Below are 17,935 nucleotides of genomic sequence, written 5' to 3' on the forward strand. Positions count from 1 at the left end.
CTGGGTGACTACCTCATGAAGCTGGTTGAGAGAATGCCAAGAATGTGCAAAGCTGTCATCAAGGCAAAGGGTGGCTACTTCGAAGAATCTCAAATATAAAATATATTTTGATTTAACTATTTTTTTGGTTACTACAATATTCCATATGTGTTATTTCATAGTTTTGATGTCTTCACTATTATTCTACAATGTAGAAAATAGTAAAATGTCGAAAAACCCTTGAATGAGTAGGTGTGTCCAAGCTTTTGACTGGTACTGTGCGTGTGTGTGGTGGTGTGTGCGTGTGTGTGCGTGTGTGTGTGTGTGTGGTGGTGTGTGTGTGTGTGTGGTGTGTGTGTGTGGTGTGTGTGTGTGTGTGTGTGGTGTGTGTGTGTGTGTTGTGTGTGTGTGTGTGTGTGTGTGTGTATACATACACATGCATACAGTTGAAGTCGGAAGTTTACAATACACCTTAGCCGAATACATTTGAACTCAGTTTTTCACAATTCCTGACATTTAATCCTAGTAAAAATTACCTGTCTTAGGTCAGTTAGGATCACCATTTATTGTAAGAATGTGAAATGTCAATAATAGTAGAGAGTGATTTATTTCAGCTTTTATTTCTTTCATCACGTTCCCAGTGGGTCAGAAATGTACATACACTCAATTAGTATTTGGTAACATTGCCTTTAAATTGTTTAACTTGGGTCAAATGTTTTGGGTAGCCTTCCACAAGCTTCCAACAATAAGTTGGGTGAATTCCTCTGACAGAGTTGGTGTAACTGAGTCAGGCTTGTAGGCCTCCTTGCTTGCAACACTTTTCAGTTCTGCCCACAAATTTCCTATAGGATTGAAGTCAGGGCTTTGTGATGGCCACTCGCGAACCTTGACTTTGTTGTCCTTAAGCCATTTTGCCACAACTTTGGAAGTATGCTTGGGGTCATTGTCCATTTGGAAGACCCATTTGTGTGACCAAGCTTTAACTTCCTGACTGATGTCTTGAGATGTTGTTTCAATATATCCACATAATTTTCCTGCCTCATGATGCCATCTATTTTGTGAAGCGCACCAGTCCCTCCTGCAGCAAAGCACCCCCACAACATGATGCTGCCACCCCCATGGCAGTTTTGGAGCAGTGCTTCTTCCTTGCTGAGCAGCCTTTCGAGGTATATGTTCGATATAGGACTTTGTTTTACTGTGATAATAGATACTTTTTTAGCCTGTTTCCTCCAGTGATCTTTACAAGGTCCTTTGCTGTTGTTCTGGATTGATTTGCACTTTTTGCATCAAGTACGTTCATCTCTAGGAGACAGAAAGCGTCTCCTTTCTGAGCGATATGACGGCTGCGTGGTCCGGCATGGTGGTTTATACTTTGCCGTATATTGTTTGTACAGATGAGCATGGTACCGTTCAGGCGTTTGGAAATTACTCCCAAGTATGAGCCCAGACTTGTGAGGTCTACAATTTTTTCTCTGTGGTCTTGGCTTGATTTTCTTTGTTTAAATTTTCATGATGTCACGCAAAGAGGCACTGAGTTTGAATTGTAGGCCTTGAAATACATCCACAGGTACACCTCAAATTGACTCAAATTGTGTCAATTAGCCTATCAGGAAGCTTATAAAGCCAGAATTTTTCCAAGCTTTTTTAAGAGGCGCAGTCAACTTAGTGTATAGTAACGTCTGAACCCACTGAATTGTGATACAGTGAAATAATCTGTCTGTAAACAATTGTTTGGAAAAGCTGACTTGTGTCCATTGCACAAAGTAGATGTCCTAACCGACTTGCCAAAACTATAGTTTTGTTAACAAGAAATTTTGTGGAGTGGTTGAAAAAGCGGGTAAGTTTAATGACTCCAACCTAAGTGTATATGTTAAACTTGCCGGACTTCAACTGTATATGTATATATATTTCTTTGCATGTTAAAACCATGATGTCTAAACTAAAGCTTTAACACAGGGAATATTTAACCGTAACTCAAATGTGTGGTTTCTCTCTCTCAGCTTCTATGGGCCACTGTGGTCATGGAAGGAGAACATAGATGACTGTGACCCGGAGCCTGCCACCATGGTGTGTGTCGTGAATGGCATTCGCCACGCTTCTCCTGTGAACTGCGACCCGGGCATACACCGGCTTCCATATGTAACATCCAGGTCATGGAGGCCACAGGCAAACCCCGCCGAACGTGCGGACGGGTGCATCGACCTAGTCCAACAAAGTACGCAGTGCAACTGGTCTGCCTGGCACTCAGGTGAGCGCCGAGCAGAAAGAATGGGACTGAAAATCTATTTTCCGTATTTCTTTGTTTTTGGGTTACAAAACGTCGTAATAAGCGGAAACCAGTGCAAAAACAGAATGTTTCGGGCAAACAAAAAACTCACATACACTGTGCGATGTGGGTGACGGTGCATCTCTGTCTATGTACTATTGTGAGAACTTTGGTCTAGATCTAGACTCATGATATTTTTCTAGTTTTGTGAATACCTGTAGTAGACCAATGTTGACTTAATTTGGTGTGTTTGTTATGTATCTCCAACTGACCCTTTTAACTTGCTGCTCACTGCAGTGCTGTCCGCCCCAAAAGCTCTGTGGCTGTGCTCCTGTGAACTTGAAACACCAGCAGTTCCTACTCTGTTCTGTGGAGTAGAAGTGGCTTCCTGCAGGGTAGGAGCAGAGCTCTCAGCTCAGAGCACTCAGACAGGAGGGGATCAGTCATAAGGGTAGGCCCAGCTCTGCTCTGCCCAGCACGCTGCCCTGGCCTGGGGGATTTGTGCAGGCCAGTGCACTGGTACTGTACACACACACACACACACAACACACACACAACACAACACACACAACACACACACACACACACACACACACACACACACACGCGCGCAGGAGACAGCTTAGGTCACACATACTTTCACTCGCTCAGCTAGCTCACTGTCTTTGGAACACGCCTGTTAAACACGGTCAGCTAGTCCACTGCTCCCCCTGGTGGATGCCATTGGAACTGCAGCTAACTTTTGTAATGGAGTGCCTATTCAAAAAGCTTCCAAATGCATCCTTCCTTCCTTTCTTACATTTGCATCAAAGCTAAATGGTTTATRTTCTGGTTTTCTTCTCAGGGGTGAACTGTGAGATCAATGTTGATGACTGCGCCAGTAACCCCTGTGAGTATGGGGAGTGCCAGGATGGGATCAATGAGTACAAGTGTGTCTGTGCTCCAGGGTACACAGGTAAACACACATACTTTTCCCTCTCAACTATTCAGATGCTTCTCCATGTTAATGACAGTACATGCTTGATTTTTCCAGTGAATTAATTAAGTAATTTCTGGATTATTTCTCTCAGGTGCAAAATGTGACGTGGACATCAATGAGTGTAATTCCAGCCCGTGTATGAGTGGTGGCACATGTGTAGACAAGGTGAACGGCTTCATCTGCCAGTGCCCCCCTGGCACCCACGGCCCCCTGTGCCACTCTGGCACCGACCACTGTGCCCCCCGGCCCTGTGTACACGGAGACTGTGTAGAGCAGCAGAGCGGGTACGCCTCTCCTCACCTTATCTCTTTCTCTCTGACATATATGATTTCAGGTTATATGAATGAAAATGTTGAATTGTATTAGTAGCCCCATTAGCTGACACCATGACGTCAGCTGATCTTCCTGGGCTCCAACACATAGTTCATATGATAGAAATGCATACTTTAGGTTACTCTCTGTCTGTCATGAACCCTTACTCCCTCCCTTGGTCTGTGTGTAGGTACCATTGTGAGTGTGAGTCTGGCTGGGTGGGGCAGCACTGTGGCCAGGAGAAGGATGAGTGCCAGTCCAGCCCCTGCCAGCACAGTGGCAGCTGTGTGGACAGACTCAACGGATACTCCTGCCAGTGTCGCCCCGGATTCACAGGTCTGAATCAGGCTTTTCTAAATCATTTATTCATTATACAGATGATCCCATTATACTGCAGTCCTCAATAGAGTCAAGTGTTATTCTGTTCGCCGTTTTATTTAAAACCCCACTAATTTCCTTCCTCCCTCTCCCCTCAGGTGTGAACTGCGAGGTCAACATAGAGGAGTGTGCATCAAGCCCGTGTGAGAACCATGGTACCTGTGTGGACGGAGTCAACAGCTACACCTGCCTGTGTGCCGCTCCGTACTCAGGTAACAATACCATCCGCTCTACGGTACTACCCAGGACATATTCCCTCTGGTGGAGTTGACGTTGATTGTATCATGGGCATTTTGGAAATGAACAATATTGTGTCCACAGGAAAACACTGTGAGGAGGAGTTGGTTCCCTGTGCGTCTCATCCATGTGAGCGGGGAGGTGTGTGTCAGCCAACCCCAGACTACACCTTTTACACCTGTAGATGTCCCAGCGGCTGGCAAGGTGTGTATTCACACAGAGGGTAAAGGTGTGAGTGTTGGAGAGATTTTCTACCATGATGTTCATTAAAATGGGATGTTTGAATAGGCCCTCGTTGCACTGAGGATGTGGATGAGTGCAGGAAGAACCCGTGTCAGAACAGCGCCCGTTGCATCAACAGCCAYGGCAGCTACGTGTGCAAGTGTCAGCCAGGCTACAGCGGTCTCAACTGCCAGACCAACATCGATGACTGCTCCCCCAGTGAGTTATCACCCAGCTCTTGTGCACACTCCCACGGATAGCCCGAYCATCTTGTGTACTGTACTCCTCTCTGGAGCTAATGTATCGATCTTCACAAACAGCTTCTATTGTGGGTCTGTTGAACTTCTTGTCTCTTTCTCTCTCTCTCTCGCTCTCTCTCAGACCCGTGTCTGAACGGCGGTTCCTGTGTGGATGGAGTGGGAGGATTCTCCTGTGACTGCCGGCCAGGGTTTGATGGGGAGCGCTGTGAGGCAGAGATGGATGAGTGTGCCAGTCAACCGTGCCGGAACGGAGCCGTGTGCCAGGACTACGTCAACAGCTTCGTCTGCGAGTGCCGGCCAGGCTTCGACGGAATCCTATGTGAACACAACATCCCAGAATGCACTGAGAGGTGGGTTACAAAGGACTGTAACTACAGTCACTGTGTTAAAGTGTTTAAAGTTGATTCACTCAAAATTATTCTTCAATGAGTTTTCTTTTTTGATATGTGGCTACATGTGGACTGGGACGCATTTAGAAACAAGTATTGAAAATTGATTTCCTTTGCAAAACGCAAAGACTTCCATCATGCGTGACCACATATCTTTCTCTCTCTCTCTCTCTCTCTCTCTCCCTCTATTTCCCTCAGTTCCTGTCTGAATAACGGGACCTGTGTTGACGACATCAACACCTTCTCGTGTCGTTGTCGTCCTGGTTTCTACGGGACCTTCTGTCAGTATGAGCAGAATGAGTGTGACTCTCAGCCCTGTAAGAACGGAGGGACCTGTACAGACGGCCTAGGATCCTACCGTTGCACCTGCCCTGTAGGCTACAACGGGCAGAACTGCCAGGTAGAGAGAGAATGTGTAAAATGGCGTTGAACTTTTTTTTTAAAGGTATCTGATTATGACATCTCTCTTTGTCTGGTTCTTCATATGAAAATCAACACTAGCATCAACCTCCTCCATTTGTCCCATTGCAGAACTTTGTGAACTTGTGTAGCCAGCCACTGTGCAGGAACGGAGGGTCCTGTTCCCAGTCACAGACCACCTGGTCATGTCACTGTCCTGTGGGCTGGACTGGTCTGTACTGTGACGTCCCCAACATGTCCTGTCAGGACTATGCTGCTCGGAATGGTGAGCATTCCATGTCTCTACAATCCACTGTGTTTTATTCAGTCACCTCTCTCAGTAAACGGTCAAATAGCCTACAGTCAATCAAAGGGAAAGTTCAGGATTGTGGCAATGAGGCACATTATCTACTTCCCAAGAGTCAGCTTAACCATTTTTATGTATCTGCGTCCACTATGAAGGAAGTTAAAGGTAGTTTTGCGAGCCAGTGCTAACTAGCGATGACTTGTTATCAACTTCCTTCAAACTGCATGCAGATACATAAAAATGGTCTCCACGAGTTCATCAGACTCTGGGGAAGTAGATAAACGGCCTCATTGCCAAAATACCAAACTATCCCTTTAATCAAATGACATGTTTACAAAGACAGATGGATGAATATAAAGAACATGACGATATAAAGGTATTTATAAACTGGGTGGTTCGAGCCCTGAATACTGATTGGCTGACAGCCGTGGTATATTTAAGCAATAAGGCCCAAAGAGGTGTGGTATATGGCCAATATACATGGCTACGGGCTGTTCTTATGCACGACGCATCGCAGAGTGCCTGGACACAGCTATGGGTGTATTGGCCATATATCTCAAACCCCCGTGGAGCCTTATTGCTATTATAAACTGGTTTCCAACGTAATTAGAGCAGTAAAACTAAATATTTTGTCATACCCGTGGTATAAACTGGGTGGTTCGAGCCTTGAATGCTGATTGGCTGGAATCCGTGGTATATGAGACCATATACCATGGGTATGACAAAATATTTATTTTTACTGCTCTACTTACGTTGGAAAACAGTTTATAATAGCAATAAGGCACCTCGGGGTATATTGCCAAAATACCACGGCTAAGGGCTGTGTCCAGGCACTCCACATTGCGTCGTGCTTATGAACAGTCCTTAGCTGTGATATATTGGCCATATACCACACCTCCTCGGGCCATATTGCTTAAGTAAATCATGCTGATTATGGCTAATATGTTGTGTGTGTGTGTGTGTCTCTGTCAGGTATTCCAGTGGAGATGGTGTGTAAGCACATGGGGTGCTGTGTGAACGTCGGTAATGCCCACCAGTGTCAGTGCCAGCCTGGCTACACAGGCAGCTACTGTGACAAGACTGTGGACGAGTGCCAGTCCAACCCCTGCCGCAACGGAGCCACCTGCATGGACTACCAGGGCACATATGAGTGTATGGTAAGTTTTGTGTGTGTGTGTGCGTGCGTGCGTGTGCGTGTGTGTGTGAACATCTAACAATGTGTCTCTGTTCCAGTGCAAGGCTGGCTACCAGGGGGTGAACTGTGAGTATGACGTGGATGAGTGTCACTCTAACCCTTGTCGTCATGGAGGAACCTGCATCAACCTCATCAACCGCTTCTCCTGCGCCTGCCCACCTGGTACACATGGTAAGCAGATACCAGAAGATTATTTCTTGTTTTATCTATCTCTTTCGCTCTCTTGTTTTCTGGCACATTGGTTTTACTTAATGTACAACTACAACCCTGACCTCTCAACCGATGGTCTTTCCTCTCTTTCCCCTCTCTCTTTCCCCTCTCTCTTTCCCCTCTCTCTTTCCCCTCTCTCTTTCCCCTCTCTCTTCCCCCTCTCTCTTTCCCCTCTCTCTTTCCCCTCTTCCTCTCTCTTTCCTCTCTCTTTCCCCTCTCTCTTGCCTCTCTCTTTCCCCTCTCTCTTTCCTCTCTTTCCTCTCTCTCCTCTCCCCCTCTAGGTGTTCAGTGTGAGGTGAACATGGACGACTGTGCTCCCAAGCCTGGCTCCTGGGGGCCTCGCTGTCTGAACGGGGGCCAGTGTATGGATGGGGTGGGCCGCTACACCTGCTCCTGCCCCCCTGGCTTCGCTGGGGAGCACTGTGAGGGGGACGTCAATGAGTGTCTCTCTGGACCCTGTCACTCTCCTGGCAGCCTGGACTGTGTGCAGCTGGTCAACGACTACCAGTGCCGCTGTCGCCTAGGCTACACAGGTAGAGAACTACACCCCTCTGTATATGTTATACGACACATCAACAACTGTTATCTAGCTTACCCCACACTCATGCTGTGTAACATGACATCTGTCTCTTTTTTAGGACGCCTCTGTGAGTCCATGGTGGATCTGTGCCAGTCTAAGCCGTGCCATAACAGTGGCACCTGTTCCATGAACATGAGCTCAGTGCATGGATACTCATGCACCTGTCAACCAGTAAGTCATTATAATGTTACTCTACCCTTTTACAATGTTGGTTTTCCAATTGCCAGACTGCTGTGTTTCTAATTATTCCATGTACCAGCTTGCTGATCTTTATCTCTTTATTTTGAATGGATTGGCAGCCCCATTGATATTGCATTGTGCTGTATAACATTGTATTTACCTCAAATGTAGCTATGGAGTGAGTGGCTGAGTGTCTATTCTTTCACTACTGGCTTGTTTTCCTAACTACTAACCATTCTCCTCCTTATTCTTACCTTTGCTTCAGAGGGTGAGACAACATAGTTCAGGTATGACTGAGAAACAGCAGTGTTCTAGGAAGAGACCAAACATTCTCACAGGTTTTCTGACTAGTCAACTGCAGGAATGTATGTTATGAATGTAAAACCCAGTCCACAGGTGTCTGTCCAGCCAGTCAGTTCACATGTCTGACGCCTTCTCTGTCTCATCTCTTTACTCAGAGTTTCACTGGCTTCAACTGTGGAGAGGTAGAGGGCTACAACTGTGCCCAGCTGCGTTGTCAGAACGGTGGGCACTGCCAGGATTCTCAGGGTGGTCATCTGCACTGCCGTTGCCAGCCAGGCTTCAGTGGGTCGCGCTGCGAGACCGTCCACAGCTGCCAGAACCGGCCCTGTTTGAATGGAGGCACCTGTATGAAGGACCCACACAACCCATACCAGTACAGCTGTCGCTGCCCAGCCCACTTCTCAGGCAGGCACTGTGAGAATGTCATCTTCGACCAGTCCCCCCGCACCCCCTCCTGCCCTTATGTAGAGTGTGAGCAGCGGTCCGGGGATAAGGTGTGTGACCCGCAGTGCAACAACCATGAGTGCCAGTGGGACGGAGGGGACTGTTCTCTACATTGGCGCCGGCCATGGGTCAACTGCACCGCCTCCGTGCCCTGCTGGGAGCTGTTCCGCAACGGCCGCTGTGACCACGAGTGTGACAACTCTGGCTGCCTCTTCGACAGCTTTGAGTGTCAAGAGAGCACAAAGTCCTACTGCAAGTATGTACAAGAGTTGTTAACAACATAAACACATCAATACACATGTTTATTAGGTACACCCATCTAGTACCGGGTCAAACCCCCCTTTGCCACCAGAACAGCTTGAATTCTTCAGGGCATGGAAATGTTGCTCAATTGGTATCAAGGGACCTTAACGTGTGTCAGGAAAACATTCCCCAAACCATTACACCACCGCCACCAGCCTGTACTGTTGACACCAGGTGGGATGGGGCCATGGACTCATGCTGCTTACGCCAAATCCTGACTCATCAGCCATCAGCATGACGCAACAAGAACTGGGATTCATCGGACCAGGCAGTGTTTTTCCACTCCTCAATTGTCCAGTGTTGTTGATCACCCGTTTTGCCCATTCTAACGTTCAATCGAACAGTAACTAAATGCCTTGATGCCTGTCTGCTTTATATAACAAGCCACGGCCAAATGACTCACTGTCTGTAGGAGCGAGCCATTATTGTGAACCTAATAAACTGGCCACTGAGTGTATATGTCTTATTAAGAGATTATTAAGATTATTACAAGAAAATGTATGCAATAAATTCTGATTTAAATGCTTTTTAACCCATAGGAACTCCTAGTGTCTTCTAAATTCCCTAACCCCTCCCTCTCCCCTTTCCTATCTACAGGTATGATGACTACTGTGCGGACCACTATGCCAACAAGATCTGTGACAAGAGCTGTAACACAGAGGCATGTGGCTGGGACGGCCTGGACTGCTCTGAGGACACCCCTGCTAAGGTGGTTGACGGCACGCTGGTGATCGTAGTGTTACTGCAGCCTGAGGAGCTGCTGGGAGACGTGAGAGGCTTCCTGCGCTCCCTGGGAACCCTGCTGCACACCAACCTCCGTGTCAAGATGGACGCCCAGCAGAAACTCATGGTGTATCCTTACTATGGCCTGGAGCACGACAACGCCATTGAAGGACAGTCTGCTACAATGAAACGTAGAGGCAAACGGGAGCTGGACAAGGAGGTTATCGGGTAAGGAGATGTCTTTATCCTGACTGTCTCTCTCTCTTTCACTGCTAGATAAGATTAAGTGTGTATAGTCCTCCATGTTGTGAAGTAAGCCTCACCGAAGTTGTGTGTGTTTGTTGCAGGTCTAAGGTTTACCTGGAGATCGATAACCGAGAGTGTGCTGAGAGCTCCATGGACTGTTTCTCCAGCACAGAGCTGGCTGCATCTTTCATAGCTGCAGAGTACCTGAAGTCTGCGCTGCCCTACCCTGTGGTCTCTGTCGACAGTAAGTCCCTCTACTTTTTCCCATTGTGACACCTCTAAACCACCCTAATGGTAATGTTACATCAGCACACACTTCATAATCTTTGAGTACAGACCTGATTAAACTTACTTATCATGTTCTTTGGTAAAAATGGACACTTTGCTCCGTTACTCATGCTCTGAATGCAGAGCCCATTTCGGATAGCGTCACCTAGTTAAGAGCTCCATGTCTGCTCCTCCAGGTGACCATATGGACCCCCAGAAGCCCCCCTTCATGCTGTACCTGGCTGTGGGAGCAGCTGTCATCATCCTGCTCATCCTGGTGCTGGGTGTGCTGGCCGCCAAGAGGAAACGCAAACACGGCATCCTCTGGCTCCCCGATGGCTTCCTGGCCAAGAAAGACGACAAGAGGAGAGAGCCCCTGGGCCAGGACGACTTCGGCATGAAGTGAGTGTAGAAAAGACAGAGGTTGTGTCCGAAATGGCACCCTATTCCCTGTACAGTGCACTACTTTTGACCAGGGCCTGCGTATGGTCTATATATACAGTGCATTCGAAAAGTATTCAGACCCCTTGAATTTTTCCACATTCTGTTACTTTACAGCTTTATTTTAAAATGTATTAAATTTGTTTTTTCCTCATCAATCTACACACAATACCCCATACATTTGAGCATATTTGTATATTTAAAAAGAAAAATGAAATCACATTTACTTAAGTATTCAGACCCTTCACTTCATTGAAGCACCTTTGGCAGCGATTACAGCCTCAAGTCTTCTTGGGTAAGCTTGGCATACTTGTATTTGGGGAATATCTCCCATTCTTCTCTGCAGATCCTCTCAAGCTCTGTCAGGTTGGATGGGGAGCGTCGCTGCACAGCTATTTTCAGGTCTTTCCAGAGATGTTCGATCGGGTTCAAGTCCGGGCTCTGGTTGGACCACTCAAGGACATTCAGAGACTTGTCCTGAAGCCACTCCTGTGTTGTTTTGGTTGTGTGCTTAGGGTTGTTAAAAAAAATTATTGAACCATTATTTAACTAGGCAAGTCAGTTAAGAACAAATTCTTATTTACATTGACGGCCTAACAAAAGGCCTGTTGGATGGTGAACCTTTGCCCCAGTCTGAGGTCCTGAGTGCTCAGGAGCAGGTTTTCATCAAGGATCTCTCTGTACTTTACGCCGTTCGTCTTTCCCTTGATCCTGACAAGTCTCCCAGTCCCTGCCGCTGAAAAACATCTCCATAGCATGATGCCAGGTTTCAACCAGACGTGACGCTTTAAGTTCAAATAGTTAAATCTTGGTTTCATTAGACCAGAGAATCTTGTTTCTCATGGTCTGAGAGTCCRTRAGGTGCCTTTTGGCAAAACTCCAAGCGGACTGTCATGTGCCTTTTACTGAGGAGTGGCTTCCGTCTGGCCACTCTACCATAAAGGCCTGTTTGGTGGTGTGCTGCAGAGATGGTTGTCCTTCTGGAAGGTTCTCCCATCTCCACAGAGGAACCCTGGAGCTCTGTCAGAGTGACCATCGGGTTCTTGGTCACCTCCCTGACCAAGGCCCTTCTCCCCCAATTGCTCAGTTTGATCGGGCAGCCAGCTCTAGGAAGGTTCTTGGTGGTTCCAAACTTCTTCCATTTAAGAATGATGGAGGCCACTGTGTTCTTGGGGACCTTCAATGCTGCAGACATGTTTTGGTACCCTTCCCCAGATCTGTCCCTCGACACAATCCTGTCTCGGAGATCTACGGACAATACCTTCGACCTCATGGCTTGGTTTTTGATTTGACATGCATTGTCAACTGTGGGACCTTATATAGACAGGTGGGTGCCTTTCTAATCATGTCTAATCATGATGGATTCATGGTGGACTCCAATAAATTTCAATTTCAAGTCTCATAYCAAAGGGTCCGAATACTTATGTAAATAAGGTATTCCTGTTTTGGTTTTGCAAAAAATTCAAAATAATTGTTTTCGCTTTGTCATTATGGGGTATTGTGTGTAGATTGATGAGGATAATATATATATTTTTAATCCATTTTAGAATAAGGCTGTAATGTAACAAAATGTGGAAAAAGTCAAGGGGTCTGACTACTTTCCGAATGCACTGTATATACTGAACTAAATATAAACGCAACATACGACAATTTCAAAGATTTTACTGAGTTACAGTTCATATAAGGAAATCAGTCAATTGAAATAAATTCAATAGGCCCTAATCTATTGATTTCACATGACTCTGAATACAGATAGTCGCCGGCAGGGTAGCCTAGTGGATAGAGCGTTGGACTAGCAGGTTGCAAGTTCAAATCTCCGAGCTGACAAGGTACAAATCTGTCGTTTTGCCCCTGAACAAGGCAGTTAACCCACTGTTCCTAGGCCGTCATTGAAAATAAGAATTTGTTCTGAACTGACTTGCCTAGTTAAATAAAGGTAAAATAAATTAAAAAAATAAACAAAATATGCATCTGTTGGTCACAGATACCCTTTAAAAAAAGTGGGGGTGTGGATCAGAAAACCAGTAAGTATCTGGTGTGACCACCATTTGCCTCATGCAGTGCGACACATCTCCTTCACATAGAGTTGATCAGGCTGATGATTGTGGCACGTGGAATGTTGACTTACTTCTCTTCAATGGCTGTGCTAAGTTGCTGGATATTGGCGGGAACTGAAATGCTGTCGTACACGTCAATCCAGAGCATCCCAAACATGCACATTGGGTGACATCTCTGGTGAGTACGCAGGCCATGGAAGAACTGGGACATTTTCAGCTTACAGGAATTGTGTTCAGATCCTTGCGACATAGATCTGTGCATTATCATGCTGAAACATGAGGTGATGGCGGTGGATGAATGGCACAACAATGGTCCTCAGGATCTCGTCATGGTTTCTCTGTGCATTCAAATTGCCATCAATAAAATGCAATCATGTTCGATGTCCATAACTTTTATTTCAGCTCATGAAACATGAGACCAGCAACTTCACATGTTGTGCTTTTTTTGTTTATATTACATTTCGGCACTATACTGGGAATGAAGACAAATAGTGTACCTCCATACAGTACCGTATGTTCAAACTGGTACTGAACTGAGAAAAATGTTTGACCAATGTACCATAATGTAGAGCCTCATTCTCCTGATCCACACCCTGTCCTCTTCTTCCTCTCCTCCCTGCAGGAACTTCAAGACCCAGGATGGAGGGATGATGGACGGAGGCCAGAGATGGATGGAAGAGGAGGCTCCGCCCAAGAAACCAAGGGTGAGAATGAGAAAGGAGAGAGACATTTTGGGTCAGAAGGCTCACCAGTTGCATACCAGCATGATGTATTCAGTTAGTATCTCAACATCTCCTCTCCCCCAGACTGAGGACAAGCCCCTGCTGCCACTGGGTGTGGATGGAGGAGTGGACCGACGGGAGTGGACTTTACAACACCACAAGGCTGCTGACATCTCTCTCACTCCACCACAGGCTGATCTGGAAGCAGACTGCCTTGATGTCAATGTCAAAGGACCAGGTAGAGTTTAAGGTTGATTAGGATTGTTGTCAATCAAGTATAAGGATACCTGACTGATTGCCCTTGGTGTAACTGTATAATTTTTTACTCTGAACCAAATTGGAAAATTCTCTTCCAGATGGCTTTACCCCCCTGATGCTGGCTTCTCTACGAAACGGAGGGGCGTCTGATTGCGGCCTGCAGGCAGAGGAGGAAGAGGAGAGTGGGGGAGATGAGCCGGGACCCAACGTCATCTCAGACCTCATCACCCAGGGTGCAACACTCATAGCCCAGACAGATCGCACCGGTGAGACGGCACTCCACCTGGCTGCTCGCTACGCCCGGGCCGATGCTGCCAAAAGGCTGCTGGATGCTGGGGCAGATGCCAATGCTCACGACAACATGGGTCGCACACCTCTCCACGCTGCTGTGGCAGCCGATGCCCAGGGAGTGTTCCAGGTAAGAGGCTTAAAAGACACTCTTATTAGAGCAGTAGATTAACTAGTGCTGGTACTGTGCTCACATGGGCAAAGGTTGAAAAATCATATTGAGCTTATTGAGTTAACACTCTGTTCCGTTCTCAGATCCTGATCCGTAACCGGGCCACCGAGTTGGATGCCAGGATGAACGATGGCACCACACCTCTGATCCTGGCTGCCAGGCTGGCTGTGGAGGGCATGGTGGAGGAACTGGTCCACTGCCACGCGGACATCAATGCTGTCGACAACCACGGTGAGCCCTGGCATTGTTTTTACATGTATATTGTATATCAAGGGTCTCTAACAGGTTGATCGTGAGCTACCAGTAGCTCGCAGCCCACATATGAGTAGCTCGGGAAAAAAATCTCAAACTATCATCAACAAATCACACAAGTATCAGACACCGCAGGGTCCCAGCTACTATCTAATCAATGCAACACTGACATTATCCCACCCCTGGTTAGCCACTATTGGCTTAAATAGCCAAATCTAACACAATATCTGCCAATTAATTTCCAGCAATATTGCCCCAGTCTGTCTGTCTGTGTGCTTTTGTCTATCACTCCGTGTGTAGCCAGTTGATGTGACAACTATCTTGTGGGTTGACCAAAATACTTTCCCCAAATCCTCAATTAAAAGTTAGCTGCAAAGTAGGCTTACCAGGCTTAAGTATATATTTTGTATCTATTGTTATTTGCTAACTTTGCAATGAAATTAGCATCGGCAGTACAGAACCATCGCTAGACCGGCACATTAGATGGAACATTCCTCACTCGTTAGATGTGCAATTAAAGGGGAAATGAATCAAAATATTTAAATGTGTTAGTTTTCTTTCAGACCCCAAAAACGTGTCTTCCGGTGTGATTTAAGCATTGACATGGACTCAGAACATCCAATTTCATTGTTTCTCAATGAACAATTGTAATTTTGAGTGAAAAACGAACTAAATCTGAAACCAGGAAAAATAAAACTGAGAACATAATTTGGGGAAATATGAAACTGCATTTGGGGAAAAATACCAGATTTGATAGGGTCCCCTAGGGGCCCATTATTTTACCAGGTATATTGGCAGAAAACATAGTGCACTACTTTCTATTGTATACTAAGGACCTGGGGAAGAGTTGTAGGGGAGAAGAGAAGAATGTGCCAAATTGAAAGCTTAAAAAAAATGTTGCTCTCATGCTAGAAAAGGTTGGAAAGACCCCTGTATGTTTTTACATTATTTTATACAGTTAATCACATTGGGATGAGAGACTTGTCCTAAACTGAGACTAACTGTTCAGTAATACTATACATAGGAAATATTGTTTTAGCCATTTTCTCACTGAGTGGTGCCATACAGAGCAAGAAATAGGGAAACGAATGGGAATGGAGTCCAATTACCATTATAGTACGATTAGAGCTGGGTCTTTAGTTTGCGTTGCGGTTTTGTCATTTGCATTTCCATCATGCTATTGCTCGAGAACCATAACAGAGCAATTTTGCATATTTGTCTCAATGACCAGTATTCTTTCTCTCTCTCTCTCTCTCTCTCTCTCTCTCTCTCTCTCTCTCTCTCTCTCTCTATTTCTCTCTCAGGTAAGTCTGCCCTGCACTGGGCAGCTGCTGTGAACAATGTGGAGGCCACCCTAGTGCTGCTGAAGAATGGAGCCAACAGAGACATGCAGGACAACAAGGTTTGTATTTCACATCCCCGTCCTGTTTTGCACGAGTTTTCCTACCTCAAACGTAGCTTTTATGTCAAGCTTTGTCCCATATTCTATCACTTTAGTATCATTTTTTATTAGCTTTGCACATTTACATGTCTTCATGGGTTGTTTTGCCTGTTGTGTTCATCCAGGAGGAGACCCCATTGTTCCTGGCAGCCAGAGAGGGTAGTTTTGAGGCGGCCCAGGTTCTGCTGGACCACTACTCTAATAGGGACATCACAGACCACCTGGACCGGCTGCCCCGTGACACCGCACAGGAGCGCATGCACCACGACATTGTACGTCTGCTCGATCAGTACAACCTGGTCCACAGCCCTCACAACGGCCCCAACCACATGGGCGGGGGAGTGGGACACTCCCGGGTCTGTGGGGGCAACGGAGCGGGCTACATGGGCATGCGGCCCGGGCCCCAGGGCAAGAAGAGCAGGCGGGGAGGGGGGAAGGTTGGAGGTTCGGGCGGGGGTACAGCCAAAGAGCTGAAAGACATGAAGGCTAAGCGGAGGAAGAAGCCAACAGGAGGAGAAGGGCCTGCAGTGGGAGCTGTTGGAGGAGCCAATGGCAACGGCACTAAAGCTGCAGGAGGGCTGTCAGAGAGCTCAGTCACCATGTCTCCTGTGGACTCCCTGGAGTCTCCACACTCGTACACAGGAGATGCTGCCGTGGCATCCAACACGGCCAAGTCTCCTCCTCTCCTGAGCAGCCCCTCCTCTAGGCCCCTGCTGCCTCCCGTCAGCCACATGCTGGGCCAACAGCAGAGCTGGCTGGGTTTGAAGCATGGATACGGCGGCCACATGTTCAGCCTCCTCCCCCAGCAGATGGGTAACGGCCATTCTGGTATTTCCCAGCACCACGGCCAAGGCCTGCTCACCCCCATGAATGTCACCATGAGCCGCGAGCAACTGCCTCCCATCGTTACCTTCCAGATGATGGCACCGGGGGGCGGGCAGGCACTGCTGAAGCAGCCCCAGCCTGGGCAGGTGCAGTCACAGGGGCAAAACCAGTGCCAGCCCCGCTCTCAGCAGGGCCCTACTCACCTGCACTGCACCCAGGGCATGATGTACCAGATGCCCGGCGTGGGCCTCCAGCACAGCCTGTCCCACAGCCTCCCCCACTCTCACAGCCTGGCCCACAGCCACGGCATGGTGCATGACGGCCAGTCCCGCCAGCAGCTCCCTCCATATCAGGCTATCCAGAGCCCCGTGGATAAGTACCCCACCCCTCCCTCTCAGCACAGCTACGCCACCGCTGGCTCGGAGGGCACCACCCCGGGGCACCCGGCTCACCCGCCCAGTGAGCACCCGTACCTCACCCCCTCCCCCTCTCCAAAGATTGTCTCACAACCTTGCAATTTACGACGGGCAATATTTTGAAGTTTCTGTCGGTAGTATGTATCATTTTATTTTAATCATCGGCCTGAACTAGACTCGAGCCAACTTGTTGCGCTCACACCTTTTGGTTTCCGCCGAGCGTTGACAAACTAACATTTTCACACCGTCAACTCGTGTGTTATTTGCGACGTGATTTCCAGTACCAGACCAAGCGTGCGTCCAACGGATTACCTGTTCATCGGGCGTACTGGGGCGTCGCCGATGCGATATTTAAATTGAAAACCTCTCGTTCCATCTACTCAAATCAATATAGAAATTATTACACATTGCCTTCGGTAGACTAAACAATCCGTTGAAGACTAACAATAGTTACCAATTTATGGGAGTCCTTTGTTACCAACTTGCATGAGTAAAGTTCACAAATATTTAATGACAAAATCTGGAGACAATAGTGACAGCGAGCCTATATGTTACAAAACATGAGAAAAACATTACCTCAGCCTATATAGCAGAGAAGTAACCAGTAATTTAATTGGCTATATACGAAGTAGACCAGTAATAACATGGGCGTTATACAGGGAAGTTACAAAAAGGAATAAACATGGCCTACTATACATGGTACCGAGGTACTAACCATGAAATAATAACAGGAAGTAATGCAGGTAATAACATGGGCTGATATAGGAAGTACAGGTAATACACATGCAATTTACCGACAGTGAACAGCGTAATAACATCTATATCAGGGAAGTACCAGTATAAACATGCAATATCGGAAGATCTAGGTAATAACATGCCTATAT

General features: G+C 47.0%; 2 protein-coding genes across 2 annotated transcripts in view; both read left to right on the forward strand.

Annotated features, from left to right (window-relative positions):
- LOC139028989 (neurogenic locus notch homolog protein 2) overlaps positions 1–2,694 on the forward strand; it is a 39,761-nt gene extending 37,067 nt beyond the window's left edge. Inside the window, exons 11-12 of the mRNA XM_070447718.1 lie at positions 1,980–2,227; positions 2,543–2,694. Of these exons, the coding sequence (XP_070303819.1) occupies positions 1,980–2,227; positions 2,543–2,694 (400 nt within the window). The remainder of the gene's footprint in view (positions 1–1,979; positions 2,228–2,542) is intronic.
- A 266-nt stretch (positions 2,695–2,960) lies between these two features.
- notch2 (notch receptor 2) overlaps positions 2,961–17,935 on the forward strand; it is a 27,288-nt gene continuing 12,313 nt past the window's right edge. Inside the window, 23 exon segments of the mRNA XM_024004261.2 lie at positions 2,961–3,200; positions 3,316–3,508; positions 3,727–3,872; positions 4,013–4,126; positions 4,236–4,355; positions 4,440–4,592; positions 4,755–4,983; positions 5,221–5,422; positions 5,554–5,707; positions 6,701–6,885; positions 6,962–7,094; positions 7,415–7,666; positions 7,772–7,884; positions 8,352–8,896; positions 9,541–9,894; positions 10,014–10,156; positions 10,377–10,581; positions 13,300–13,381; positions 13,484–13,637; positions 13,756–14,075; positions 14,201–14,348; positions 15,674–15,771; positions 15,936–17,148. Of these exon segments, the coding sequence (XP_023860029.2) occupies positions 3,062–3,200; positions 3,316–3,508; positions 3,727–3,872; positions 4,013–4,126; positions 4,236–4,355; positions 4,440–4,592; positions 4,755–4,983; positions 5,221–5,422; positions 5,554–5,707; positions 6,701–6,885; positions 6,962–7,094; positions 7,415–7,666; positions 7,772–7,884; positions 8,352–8,896; positions 9,541–9,894; positions 10,014–10,156; positions 10,377–10,581; positions 13,300–13,381; positions 13,484–13,637; positions 13,756–14,075; positions 14,201–14,348; positions 15,674–15,771; positions 15,936–17,148 (5,395 nt within the window). The 5' untranslated portion in view covers positions 2,961–3,061.

This window comes from Salvelinus sp. IW2-2015, linkage group LG16 (assembly GCF_002910315.2).
Source record: "Salvelinus sp. IW2-2015 linkage group LG16, ASM291031v2, whole genome shotgun sequence".
In the NCBI taxonomy this organism is placed as follows: domain Eukaryota; kingdom Metazoa; phylum Chordata; class Actinopteri; order Salmoniformes; family Salmonidae; genus Salvelinus; species Salvelinus sp. IW2-2015.